General features: G+C 42.8%; 1 protein-coding gene across 1 annotated transcript; it reads right to left on the minus strand.

Moving 5' to 3' along the window:
• Window positions 1–1421: 1421 nt before the first annotated feature.
• Window positions 1422–11301, minus strand: SC5D (sterol-C5-desaturase). The gene is made up of 5 exons (XM_035139754.2): window positions 11009–11301; window positions 9304–9521; window positions 7509–7641; window positions 4772–4872; window positions 1422–3410 (listed from the first exon to the last, which is right to left on the minus strand). Exons 2-5 carry the CDS (start codon window positions 9511–9513, stop codon window positions 2958–2960), a joined length of 897 nt encoding a protein of 298 aa, XP_034995645.1. The 5' UTR covers window positions 9514–9521; window positions 11009–11301; the 3' UTR covers window positions 1422–2957.
• Between the last annotated feature and the right edge of the window lie 3200 nt (window positions 11302–14501).

A 14501-nucleotide genomic window follows, 5' to 3' on the forward strand; every position in this document is an offset into this window, starting at 1 on the left:
ACACTCATTTATATCCAGTTCCTTTTAAAATTCTTTATTATTTGTCACCAGGAAACATTAGTATGAGTGATCAACAACTCCATTTGACAGCCATTTGGAAGCCACAGTCACTTTTTAATTATTATTTACAGACAACAAAATACAAAGCCCTATTATCCCTGTTTGTTTTGTACCTCTTTAGAAAAGAGAGAGACAAAATGTCTGACTTAACTAACGGTTAAGTTAGTTAAGGCTGGGAGAGGGGGCAGAACCCTTTCTGCAAACATGCCAGTTCAAACCAAAGGTGAGGAACCTATTTTTGGCCTGCAGTCGCTCTTGCCTAACCCTCCAGCAGCTGCATTCCAGTGATGGGCACAGCCAAGACAAGAGCTCGCATGACCATTAAAACACATACCAACAGGTAAGGTAGCTGTGCACACACATCAGAGGTTCCTACAGCCACATAAAATATAAACAAGATTTTCCCAAACACTCCAGTCAGAACCAGCTGACTTCTCTCTACTGCAACAATTAACGACGACAGATCTTCAAATAATGTCAGATGGCTTCAGCAGCTCCTTCTTCAGTGACAGCTTTCAAGAACCCCTAGACTGAATCTTACACAGCCTGTCTTAATTTGCATCTTCAGCTGAAGAGATGCATATATGTATTTTAAGAGAAGGAAAATCACAAGGTGCTCAGATCCTTCAGTAGGGTGGAATTATTCATGATTCTCTCAACAGTAGAGATAGCTTTCCACATTAAACAACAACAACAACAACCTGAACTCAGCTTTCTTCAGCGTCTCCCTGTTTCTACCCAAGCAAGGATGTGGATGATAGAGAGCAAAGGAATTACTAGGGGATTTGTTTCATGAGTGCTGGGGGTTATGTGAAAGGACAGTGAGGCATTCACTATGAAGATGCTTTGTTGCCTAATCAGTGGACGTTCTCCAACAGGACCCTTATGATTTCTGCCCACACAGTGCCATGCACAAGAATGGGGGCCTTTTTTAAAAAAAATGCAAGCTGTATCCTTGCAAAATACAGTTATCACCACATATATACAGTATTACTAAGTAGCACTAAGTTGCTCCCCAGCGTGAGGAGATGCGTGTCACACAAAGGGAAAAGGAGCAAGAATGGATGCAATTCACCTAATTATTGGAAGGGAAGGGCTGCTCAAAAAAGGACCCAAAGTTGTTTACTACAGTCATCAATGACTCACCTCTATAATGGCATGGTCTCACTTGGTGTGTGTGTGTGTGTGTGTGGGCACTTCCTGCCTTCCCTTATTCTGAAGGCCATAAAGTTTTGGTCTCAAATCTTCAGTGGATATTTTTTGCTTCTTTACCAAGTTATGGATACAAGGAAAATGGCACATACAAGCAAACTTACTCGTGACATAAGCCTTATGAAGTTCTAGAAAGCTCACAACTTCCATTAATTTGTAAAGCTTCATATCTTTAATAGCAGTCATGCTTTTATCTCTTGAAAACAGTTTTTTTTAAAAAAACGAAAAGACAGTTTCCACAGGCTGCTGCCTGGTTTAACCAGAAAACACAATCCTTCATATGATATAATTATCAAACAGAGAACTCCGTTTTGCAATGTCTCTGAAATTCTATGCATTTGTCTATATCAAAGCAGTAAAGCATAGCACTGTTGAAATGAATGTTTTTGGCATTTAGACTTCAAAGTGACACATGCTGAGAGGAAAGAAAGTAACAGCAAATTGCAAAAAAGAAGAGCCAATGAGACAGCTTAGAAAATGTGCTGGGTTTAATCTACTAAGAAGTTGACTAATGCAAGCACCACTAAAATAAACTCAATGGTGGACTGGACCCACTGACAAGGCTCAAAACGGAAGCCAACTCCACAATGGGATTCAGCTCTTAAAAAAACTTCCTAAGACAGCTTTTTTCACTTGACCAAACCTGTCTCCTTCACTCTCATATGGCCCCTCGAGAATTGCAGAGTGTGCTCTACAACCTTAAGAATCTGATCATTTTTGTCTTTAGCTAGATCACATTGCTCTGCTAATATACAATGCACTCTATGGAAAGGCAATGTTACCGTATGCTTCAGTGCGATTCCCTATAAGATAATCATCCAAAGGATTCCTGAAAGTATAACAAAGGCATTCTGAAAACATAGCAATAGTTCCTTTGCCTTATTTTCTGCATTTGCATTGTGATACTTTCAACAGAGGGACATTGAAATACCAAACACGTGTCTACTCCACAACAGAAGCCAGGCATTAACCTTGCTGTTCAATTAAGAAAAAAGGGCATTTCAACACATATTTTCTAAAATGTTAGGGAGCATCTTTTGAAAACAACCTATAAAGCAATCTGGACATGTGATGCTTCGTGAAAAACCATCTGTTTTACCTTATCTGAAAAACTGGGGCACTTGGAAAACAGAAAGTGACATGAATGTTGCATGTTTGATATTCATCCTGCAAGCCCATTTTCATGCTAGTAAACGCAGTCACAAAGGCAGCTATCTAGTTTGTCAACTCCACACATTGACTTATAGCATCTTGCTGGAATTACAAATGAACTGCAAACTATGGATTCAAGAGTGTTAAGGGTTGCACAAAGAAGCAAATGACTTCTAAACTCATTCCAATAGCAACAGAGTTCATGTCAGGTTTCAGCTCCTATGTATTGTGCAAGAAAAGGCAGTGTTCCCAAATTAACTTATCAATAGCATCATCAGCTACAGGCATTTTCTCCATTACTGTATCCAACAAAGTTGTTGCTTTGCAACTCGCAACTTATGTATTTCTGCCTTACTAAGCAGAGTCTTCATTACAGAACAACTTAGTTCTCAACTCTATAATTCCATCACCAAGATCTCCGAGTGATGTCTACAGTGCCTGTCTCCCGGTAGTGTTACAGGAGAGGGAAGTTTATATACAGTTATTTAAAAATAATGCATATAGGGCTTTCCTATCCTTGGAGAGGGAGGGGCCTATTTATTTTTAAAACTGCCTTCCTCTAGCACTCCCTCATGCCCACAGCCATTTTTAAAACTGCTCGATTTGCTTTCTTTTAGCTTTTTCAAATAATCATGGGGCCCTTTCCCTTCAAAAGCAGAAGGGTTTTTGTATGAGCCCCCAATTCTATCCCAGAGTGTGAAATACTGGCCATAGTTGTAATCAAAGAACAAATGGTGATCAGTGTGGTGGGCGGCACCATTGATAATTTCCTTCAGTACGCCAGGAACATGATAGTCCCCATCATGGATGGAGATTGTCCAGATATTGACGAAGACATAGAGGCCCAAATAGGTCACCTTGTGCAGGGGGAAAAGGAATGGATAGATGTGATACGGGATGCTTTGAAGGAAGCCATCCATGGGGTGAAAAGCATGGCTTGCAAATGGAGTTGGGACCTTCCACAGGTGATGGGGCTTGTGCAAACGCTGTGGAAGAAAAGAGAGGAATTAGAACCTTAGAATAGAAATAGAAACAGCCCACAACACTTTCACTTTAATACAGCAACAGAAAGCGTCACCCGTGACAAGGAAAGACCATTTTGAGATGCTCTGGCAGAGAGGTGGTGGATTATTTGTGTGTGTGGCTACTACAGGTAAGTGAGAATCAAGCTAGGCTTTTATTTTATTGCAAAATAAGATGACAAAGATCACAATTCTGCTACATGAATCCGTGGACCGGCTACATTTAAAATCTAGTGCACAGTCTTTAAAAAGCAAAGTGTGGAGAGTTGAGGGGTGGAAAGAGAGATACAGAAAAGGGAAATGCAACTGACAAATTGGACCATGCTTTCCATAAGGAAGAATTAACGCATCTGAGGCTTTTTAGTTTAGTTTAGAAAAGAGAGACAACTACTATCAAGTTATTTGGTGAAAAGAGTGAAATCCACATCTTACTGAGTGTTTGAAATGCTACGTAATTTTCTTTCTCTATGCTCTTCATGATTTATACATCTGTACTATGTCTGTCCTATGTTTTGATGACACTTTTTAAAAAAACTTTTCTTTTAAAGTAAATGTTCCATTCTCTCATCATTTTTGCCACCCTTTTGGATAACTTTCCCAGCTCAATGCCTTGAGATCTAGCACCACAGTAACTGTACCCCCTTAGCAGTTGGAGAAAATTAACTCCTTGGTTTTCTCTTCCTCGGGGCCATATCATCCTTTGCACTTGATCCTATCAACAGTGGCCTGCTGGTGCTAGTCTTTTAGGTCTCTGGCTTTTCCTGCACGTTAAGCAAGTAGCCTCTAGGGCCAGATGCATATTCGTAAGTTTCCTACTTCAAAGTATATATTTATCACACAGCTTCAGACACATCTGCCTTGAATCCTATTATTAGTGGTCCACAGTTAAGCAAGTTATGTAGACACTGAACCGAGAAATTAAGACTCAAACAGCACAACCCAGAAAAGCTTAAGAAACAGCACAATGCTAACCTGGCTTATGACCACATAACTGATTTGCTGCAGGGGAAACCATGCTAGAGAAGAGCACAATGGATGCAGGGTTTTCTTATCTCCAAACTGGCTGATCCTTGTATCAACTCTAGAAAAGCCTTCATGGATCAGACTGAGTTACATCTACTCTAGCATTCTATTTGCACCAGAAGCAAGGCATGAAACTGAGTGTCCTTCCCTGCTTTTTGTCTCCAGCATCTGGTAACAAGGGATATACTGCCTTGATACATGGAGAGTCCATTCACTCCACCTTCATCTGCACATGGAATGCATGATCCAGATTGGGTGCACTGTTCTCTAAGCATGTCTTACTATTTAACACTTTGCCATACCTTATACACAAGCTTATGATGGAGAAATCGATGAATCCAGTAGATACACATATCAGTAAAGAAGAGGAAAGAGAGCATGCTGAGGATAACACCAAACCAACCTAGACAAAAAAAGAAAGGTGTGAGTGTTTTAAAAAATAGACCTTTAAGAATGTTTAGAATATTTCTGGATTTGTGCAATATTGGGTTATGAAAACAAAAAGTAGTTTTTATGAAATCCATTTTGAAAGAAGTTTCCTTACTTGAGCCTTTGGCAACGCTGAATCTCAAGCAAACAGAGATAATTAATACATTGGAAAGGATCTGAAGGCTAAAGAGATAAAACATGAAGAGCAACTCCCGCCGAACAAAGTCTGTTTACCAGGGCAAGGTGCTCAAATAAGGACAAAGGTGTTTTAGAAACACATATTGACTAAGCCGAAGGCACTGCTTCAGATGTTGCTGACCTACAATAGGAGCTCAGAACGTCTGGCCTGAAGACCATTCTTTGCCTTCCAGGGGGTCCAACTTGGCCACTTCTTTGCTAAACTGTTTCCCATTGTCAATCAGATGATGTCATCTGACATCACTTGTCAATCATCTGTGGTCAACTGAATTGTTGCGCCCTTGCTACAGCAACTTTGGATGCTGATTGCTATCTCCATGGCTAAAGGGTGAGAGTAATAGATAATTCTCAGACACACATAATATTTTGCCTCACTCACACATGGCTGGTTCATGACCAGCCCTGTCCTCTTGTTAAGGCTGTTGCTAAGGGCACTCTGGGAGCTTCCTTCTCTTTCACTTTCTCCAGATGAGAAGTGCTTGATACAGGATTTCACTGGAAGCCTCATTACTCTGTAAGCAACTTTTCTCCCTACAATTTGTGCTCTCTTTGTGTGTGTGTGTGTGTGTCTCTGCCTTTTATATGGCAGTGAGTAATATGTGGGCTGAAATGCTGTTGTAAAGCTGCAGTGGAAAAACTGCCCATCCCAAGGAGGTTGCGGAGTGATTTGTCCAGGTGCCCAGAAGATGGGCTGAGTCAGAGCTGAGAAACAAACCTGAGCAATACTTCCCTTGCGTGGAGCAAGCTTGTTTTCTTCTGTTCCAGAGTGGAGGACGCAAACTAACTGATCCAATTTATAAGAAAGGAGATTCTGACTAAACATTTGGGGGGGGGGGTTCTGATAAGTGCTGTTTCAAAGTGGACTCCCTCAGAATATGGCAAACGCTCCATCCTTGGAGATTTTTAAGCAGAGGTTGGATGGCTATCTGTCAGGGATGCTTCAGTTGTGATTCCTACATTGTGGTGGGTGCGTTGGACTAGCTCAGGGGTCCCCAGACTTACCGCGCGGCAGGCCGGAGGGCAGGGGAGTGCGCGCGCAGCAGGCCGGAGGGCGGGGGAGTGCGCGCGCAGCAGGCCGGAGGGCGGGGAGTGCGCGCCCGTGCGCATGCGCACACGCACACGGTCGGAAAAAATCGCCGAAAATCGCTTGTGCGCATGCGTATGGGCCTCCCCCGGAAGTGCATCGGAAATGACCTCTTCTGGGTCGGGAGAGGCCCATATGCATGCGCACAAAGGATTTTCGGCGATTTTTTGCCGATTTTGAAGATCGTCGCCGTGCCGCGCGCCGCAAGATCGGGCGGCGGCAGCGGGCGGCGCGGGCCGGATTGGGAGGCCAATTGGGCCGCATCCGGCCCGGGGGCCGTAGTTTGGAGACCCCTGGACTAGCTGACCCTTGGTGGATCCCTTCTGTATCTACAAATCCCATAAATTCCTCCATGATAATGGCCCTCATTATTCTTCATAAGGTAGGGTTAGGTGCATTTTTTCCATGCATGTTTAAGTGTAAGGGAAGCCCACAAAAGTTGCATATCCTGCAACTTTTGAAGAATCCTGTTGGGGAAGGAAGCAGCGGCAGCCCACTTCACAGCACTGGCTGGAGAAGATCTCCTAATAATTATACCCTTATTACCTGCATGGCAGGTGAGCAAGATTCAGCAGTGGCGTAAACATCTCATGACAGACAATGGGGCTACTTGCCCAGCTGGAGCTTCGAAGTAAATAGCAGGGTGTTTTTTGCTCTCTGTGCTCTAGTGGTCAGTGTGAAGGCAGGGCTGAAATGAGGGATGCTGCAGTATAGCCTGACTGAGACTGAAAACCGAGGAGGGTGTGCAGCTGAAAAGCTAGCTCAGGGACTGGATGTCCATCTCTCAGATATTCTTCAGCTGCAATTTCTGTGTTGCAGGGGTTGGACTAGATGGCCCTGGGGGTCCCTTCCAATTCTACATTCCTATGATTCTACTGTCTTTGCCAGCATTTGTTCAAGTCGTGGAAGGAATTTGAAGGAGAGAAACAGTAGGTAGGGTTTTGCACTCTATCTTCTGCTGCTTTTGCACATTCAACCCCTTCCCTCCCCAAAACAAGGACAATGGGGAAATATCAGAGCTCAGTGGTAGTGCATGCAGAAGGCCCCAGCATCTCTAGGTAGTGCTGGGAGATGCTGCCAGTCTGTGCAGACAATACTGAGCTAGATGGACGAATGATCTGACTCCCTTTCATTCTAGTGCTTGGGCTTTAATATGCATGTCATATGTAGTAAGGTTCCATGAGAATAAATAAATAAGAGGACATCCTATGTACAACAAATGGTGGTTAGAAGAAATGAGAAATAAGTTACATAAAGTGGACTCTTGAGATAAGGAAAGGACAGAGACTTTGAACCAATACAGAGGACATGCCAAGCAGTTTCCTTACCATAAGGAGAGTCTTCAATGTTATCATAGAGTTTGCTGTAGCCTCTGACTTCAGCAAAGAAGATGGCAACAGTGGGGACACTGATCCATGGCATTGATTTGAGAGTGTATTTGATTTCACGCTGCACTTGATTCTGAACACAAGAGAAGACACTTTGTATAAAATAATATCCAGTACATTTACAGCATTTTAGAAAGTTTAGCACATATATTATCTCAGTAGTCCTTTTAAGGCAGAGCCGTGTTGTTATCTGCATACTGCAGGTGAGAAGTTGAAGCAGAGAAGGGTTTGCCTAATGTCACATGACAAAATGACATTTGAAACTGAGATTTCCTAGCTTAGTTGTTGCCAGTACAGTATGCTGCTTTGAGAAGCGTGCATGTTTTAAAAAACTTAAGTACGGTATCTATTCTTCCACAAAGCAGAAAGATAAACAGGTCATGTTTCTTTGTGAAAGACCTTGTTAAAGGGACTTATCTCAAGACATATGAGGTTTACTAGAACTGGTAAGGAAAGGCAAAACCTATTCTCCATCAGGTAACAATGTTTGTGGCTAAGTTAGCTGTGAGATTCCTAGGACCCCACCTGTTACTGTTGCCTGCATTCTGCTTTAGAGTTACTACCCTGGGGGTCTATGCTTATGGCACAATAGCTGTGAGGCCCTGCTTATTTAACCTCACCCAAAGAGCTTTCCTTTACTAGAAGAGCTAAATCCCAAGGTTCAAACCGCAGTATCTCTGAATTCAGGAGGATACCACACATCAAAGCCTTTGAAAGTCACCTGCAAGAGACTTTAGAGAGCTGCTGCCAGTCAGGTAGAAAGTTGTTAGGCTAGATCAGGACGTTGCTGGACAACAATTCCAATTGCTGCTGGCCACGATGAAGTCTGACAACATCTGGGAAGCCCTAAATTATGTTCTAGATATACCAATAATCTTACTTGGAATATGAGTACTCCATGTGTTCATACTCCAGTAATCCAGATTAGTTAACACAAGCACTAGAGTCACCACGGCAATCATAAGCAAGCAGGTTCAGAAAGAATAGGGGGGAAAGCCACCCTTAGAGCAGCGTTTCTCAACCGCTGTTCCACGGCACACTAGTGTGCCGCGAGACGCTGGCTGGTGTGCCGCGACGTGCGGCGACGAGAAGGGCGATTTGCGTTGTCACGTGCCTGGCGGCCGCCAATGCTCAACACTGTCCCACCGGAAAGCAATATTTCTCCTCCTCTTTCCCAAAGCTCAGTGCAAACGAGCCTGGCGGCCGCCAATAAACTACACTGACCCGCTGGAAAGCAATATTTGGCAAGTGTTTCTTACAGTCATAATTATAATATAGGGCGGCACAGAGTTAAATTTTTTAACTTTTTTAATGGTGGTGTGCCTCGTGTTTTTTTTTCACGGAACAAGTGTGCCGTGGCCCAAAAAAGGTTGAGAAACACTGCCTTAGAGCTCTTTACCTCTGTGAATTGAAAAGGCGACCTCACTACATCCCATGACCCAATGAACATTTGCACAAAATAGTTGGAGTGTAACAACCTTAAGCAGCATTATTAGGCCTAGAAATGCTAAGAGAAGAAAATGCTTTCACTGAAATAGCAAATCACACTGAAATCTAAACTGTTTGCATTTCAAAATATTAGTGTTACAAACAAGCAAACAAAACCACCACCGCATACAGCAGAGGCCTGTCTGTGTACAGAAATTCCAGAAAGGTACATACAAGACTCTCTGAAGCCTAGCCATAGAGCACTGAAGAACTTAGAAAAGAGAAGAGCTGTGACACAGTGACTCACCTCCAAAAACTGAGGATGTTTCTTTAGCGAGTGATCAAATATGAAGTAGTAGCTGAGACTGCCAATCAGCAAATAAAGGACAAGAGCACCCACATTTGTTATGACAACAAGGCTAATAAACTGTCGAAAAGGGTTATCTTCTGGCCATGCGGCTGGATAAACATATGGCGTAAAAACAGAGTCATCTGCATATGCCAGGACAAGATCCATTGTTGTACCTGCATAAAATTGCCAGAAATTAATGGAAGGGGATACATCAAGCCACAGTGAAGAAACAAGAATGGTAACCTTGACAGGTAGGGTTTTCTAAAAATAGGCTACAATGCTGCAAATAAAAAGCTCGTATTCCTGAAAACACTGAGTTAACAAGGACCCTATGCAAATGAGTTCCCACCCATATGTTTAGTGAACTAATAATATACAATAATCTAACAGAATGCCAGTATGGCCAATGAGCAGAGTCAAGGAAGTAAAAAAGCTTTTCTTTAAAAGTCTAATAAGAAGGAACACATAATGTGGCAAAACAAGCATTAGTTAATGGGTAAGACAAACATAAAAGAATTTGAAGAGCTTATTGGTAAGATAAACTTTTACATAGTTTTTAGATACATTGGAAGCAGGAAACCACCTGCGGACATGGAAAGAGGCTAGAAAAGCTATACTAATTCCTTATTTTGGCCTTCACTCTGGGAGGCATCCTACCAACTTTCAACACTCTTAATAAACTATAGCTCCCATAATTCTTTGGGGGAAAAGACAGCTATGACTGAAGCAGGCTTCCTCAAACTCAGCCCTCCATGTTTTTGGCCTACAACTCCCGTGATCCCTAGCTAGCAGGACCAGTGGTCAGGCATGATGGGAAAAAGTTCTGGAGAGCCACGTTTGAGGAAGCCTGGGAAGTGAATTTATATTGTGATGCCCATGTGCTGCAGTGGTTAGCGTCAGACTAGGATCTGAAATCACCCATGAGACATCTGAAGGCAGCTCTGTTTAGGGAAGTTTTTAATGACTGATGTTTTAATGTATTTTTAATCTTTTGTTGGAAGCTGCCCAGAGTGGCATTGGGCCAGCCACACACTCTCAGCCTAACCTAACCCCACAGGGCTGTTGCGAGGAGAAGATGGGGGGGCATACATGCCACCTTGAGCTTCTCGGAGAAAAAGGTGGGGTATACATGTGGCGCTGTGGGTTAAACCACAGAACCTAGGGCTTGCTGAACAGAAGGCCGGCGGTTTGAATCCCCGCGACAGGATGAGCTCCTGTTGCTCGGTCCCAGCTCCTGCCAACCTAGCAGTTCGAAAAGCATGTCAAAGTGCAAGTAGATAAATAGGTACCGCTACAGCGGGAAGGTAAACGGCGTTTCCGTGTGCTAGAAGCAGCTTTGTCATACTGGCCACATGACCTGGAAGCTGTACGCCGGCTCCCTCGGCCAATAAAGCGAGATGAGCGCCACAACTCCCGAGTCAGTCACAACTGGACCTAATGGTCAGGGGTCCCTTTACCTTTTATACAAGTAATAAATAACTAAATAATGTTCTAAATTTATGGCCTAAGAGGCAGCTTCCCCCGTATTGCTTTGAGGAAAAGCTACAGAACCTGCCAATTTGTTCCTGCTGTTTCAAAAAGAGCTCCTGCAATTGAAAAGCCACCATGATGCCCAAACGGATTGAATTTTAAGCTTCGCAAGTAACTGCATCCTACTTACCCAAAAGGGGCTTGCGCCCAGGAGGAGGACCAGAAGGTGGACTAGTGGGGGGCGACACCCCGTTGTATTCTGGGAACCGCCCGGCTTATGTCCTCGCCCTCCACAGGTGTTTCCTTTGCCTGCCTGATCCTGCGCCGCTCCTTCCTCTTACTCCGCCAAAAGCGCTGCGCAGGTCGAAATACAACTCTCTCGCGACGTGACGTATGAGCAGGTGAGCCGTGGGCGTGGCCGTTCCGGATAGCGGTCCAATGGCTGAAGAGGAAAAGAGCCGGCGGCTCGGTGGGTAAGAGAGGGAAGCGCTAGCCTGATGGGACGTCAGCGCCTCTGGCCAGGAGTCGCGCGACGCTAGCCTGTTGTGTGACGACACCGGTGCGTGGCTCAAGGTACGGCGTCGGATTGGACGGGTCTCCAGAGAGGGGCGGGGCGGTTGGAGGAAAGGAGGAGGCCGCGAGCGAATGGGCGAGCCGAGCGTCGAAAGGGGGCGGGGCTAGGCGTGTCGCGCTGATTTGTTTTGTTTTTCCGTTATTGAGGTAAAAAAAACACACCCTGTCAGAAGCTTCTCAAGGCGAGGATGGAGCTCTGAGGGGAAAGTTGGCCTAGTTTGTTTGTTTTTTTACCTCAGGTGTTTCAGCCTCAACAGCAGCTTGACGTGACCATCTTACAGCATAGCTGCCAAGTTCTCCCTTTTTTTTAAGGGAAATTCCCTTATGCTGAATAGGCTTCCTCACGAGAAAAGGGAAAACTTGGCAGCTATGCTTACAGTAATCAAGTTTATCTCACTTCACAAAAATTATTCACCACGTGATAGTAAGAAAACCCTCACAAACTTTACAAAAAAGGGATAAAAGGGATAAAACTATATACAGTGGTCTCCCAAGTGGTTGAAATCCACCTCTGACTGCCCACTACCACATGTTCAGATTTTTATAATGGAATAGTTTATTATTTCAATCTTCATGGTCATATCAACCACGGGAAAAAATATATAGAACCAATATATATATTTGCATTAAAATATACCAAAAGTAATAATAACAACAACAGTACTCAAAAATGTTAACATACAAATGGTTAAAGGAAACTAATATATTAAAATCATCCCATTAAATACTTGCAGTTCACCATATTTACCTCAATAAAATTCTCAGCTTTTGGGCAGCCGCTGCAAATCTTGCAGCTGTCCCAAATGAAACAACAAATATGCGATGTTCGCTTGATCACCATCTGGTATCACACTTAACAAATTCAGAATAAACTCTGTCCTCTGTACAGAATGAAAAGAGCAGTAAAATAAATAATGATAAAAGATCTGCTTGAGCCACACATATAAAAAGACATTGTTCCTCTGGTATAAGACTGGCTGTACGTATATGTACTATGCATTTGTTTGTTTGATTTTTAAAAATTCTTACTATTTTTTCCACAAAGAAAAAAAGCGTTACAAATTTTTACTTTATCAATTGACTTCCCATATCCCCTTTCATGGTTTCTATATTTACCCTCAAATGCTGTGTATTTCGCCTATACTATTCAATACATTCAATTTAACCTATTTATCTTAATAATTCACTCATATTTCAAATATATAATATCAAGTATAAATAGATAGATAGATAGATAAATAAATAAATAAATAAAATAATTTCTATGGAAGGGAGGAGGATGTGGGAGAAACCTAGAAGACCTCTTTGCCTCCAAAGCAACCCCATCAAGTCTAGGGATCAAGACTTCGAAGATATGCGCACTATCTGGAAGTCAATCCTATCCAATTCTGAATAAAATCTTTTCAGGATTGCATTGCATTGCAACATTTCCTAACTATGGACACACACAGATTGACCCCATGGGAATGGGAAAAGATTCCTTCCAGACTTTTGGCATGATGCTGTTGCTCTAGTTATTTAGTACCGTAGCACCAAGAACACTTCCTCGCTTGGAGCCAGATGTCCTCTAAGAGAAGGGCATCAGCATGAAACTTTTGAAGTTTGCTGGGTCCTATACTAAAACTCTGTGTCTCCTACTTAGTCCTTTGAGAGAGCTGGTGTGCCCAGCAGAAAGCAGGTGTGTAGAGCAATGGAGAACCTGTTGTCCATTCAGATGTTACTGGACTACAATGCCTATGAGTCCCAGTCACCCAGCCAGCATGGCTAATGATCAGGAATGATTGGAGCTGAGTTCCCCTGCCACTGCTGTAGAGCAACCCTATAGATTGTGATCAAGGGGGAAAGAGAGCCTGCATTTATCTGGGACATTATTCTTATTCTTATTTCAGAGGGTTCCCTGTAGAAGCTGCAGCCTATTTAAATAAATTTATGCAAAATAAGAAGATACAATCCTATGCCCTTATATGCATTTAATTGCTCCTTCTGGAGTCGATGCCCCTGCAGTGAGGCATTCTTTGTGGTTGTGGCTGAGGCTGTTGCAACCACTGCACTTGTCTGTGTGTACATACACACTCCTCCCCCATTTTACCCCCTTTTGGATACTTCTGCATACTTTGGAGATACACAGGATTTAACACACACATACATGTGCATGCATGTGTGTGTGTGTGTGTGCGCGCACACACACAAAAAAAACACTGGGGGGTGTTTTTTGGGGCGGGCAAAGTTGTTTGGTTTGTTTGTCTTTTTTGACCAAAGTTGTTGAACTTTTCTTTGGTTCTGCCCAAAAGTTGGTGATCTTTTTGGGCAAAATTGCAAAAAATAAATAAATGCTGTTTTGGAGCTATTTTTATGGATAATCAGCAAAAACTGCAATTATTATTATTATTATTATTATTATTATTATTATTATTATTATTTGCAGATTTCCACCTGGACACTGCTGCTGACTGCACTATTCCAGATATGTCTGCAAAATCCCGGACGTATGGCAACCCTAACAGATAAAATAAGAATGTGGCAAAGAGAGAAAGCAGCTGAAGAGTGAGCAGGCACATAGAAAAAGGGAGAGGTTGAAAGAAAGAAAAAAGCAACGGTGCTTGACTGGGGAATTTATAGCAACATTTTGCTCTGCTTATTCTCATTTATTTGTGTACATGAATGTAACAGGTATTGGGCCTCCTTGTGAAGAAAGTGTTTCTGGTGCAATTCTCACAAGTTGGCAAATTTGGACTAAATAGCCAGTCTATTCCAACATTTACACTAAACAAAACCTTTTTTATTAAGTATAAAAGGAAATGCTTTGTATTTATTCTACAAAAGTTCTGTTGTATTACACTTATGAGGCACCAGAGTAACTCTGCTGTATGTTACTTCCTTGCTCTAACGAGCCAAAGTGTGCCAAGCACAATGTCCCTTAAATAACATAACGATAATAGCTGAGGCTGTTGACGCAGCAAAATGTTGCCCATCTGTTATTCCCCATGACATCTAAAGCAATATCACTAAATAGCACAAAAGCACGGTCCGTGCTCTGTTTAAATAAGAAGCTGGGTCTAAATTGTGCCAGGCAAGCCTGTGCATGTTGATTCAGAAGAAAGGTCAGTGAT

Source organism: Zootoca vivipara, chromosome 15, assembly GCF_963506605.1.
Source record: "Zootoca vivipara chromosome 15, rZooViv1.1, whole genome shotgun sequence".
Classification (NCBI taxonomy): domain Eukaryota; kingdom Metazoa; phylum Chordata; class Lepidosauria; order Squamata; family Lacertidae; genus Zootoca; species Zootoca vivipara.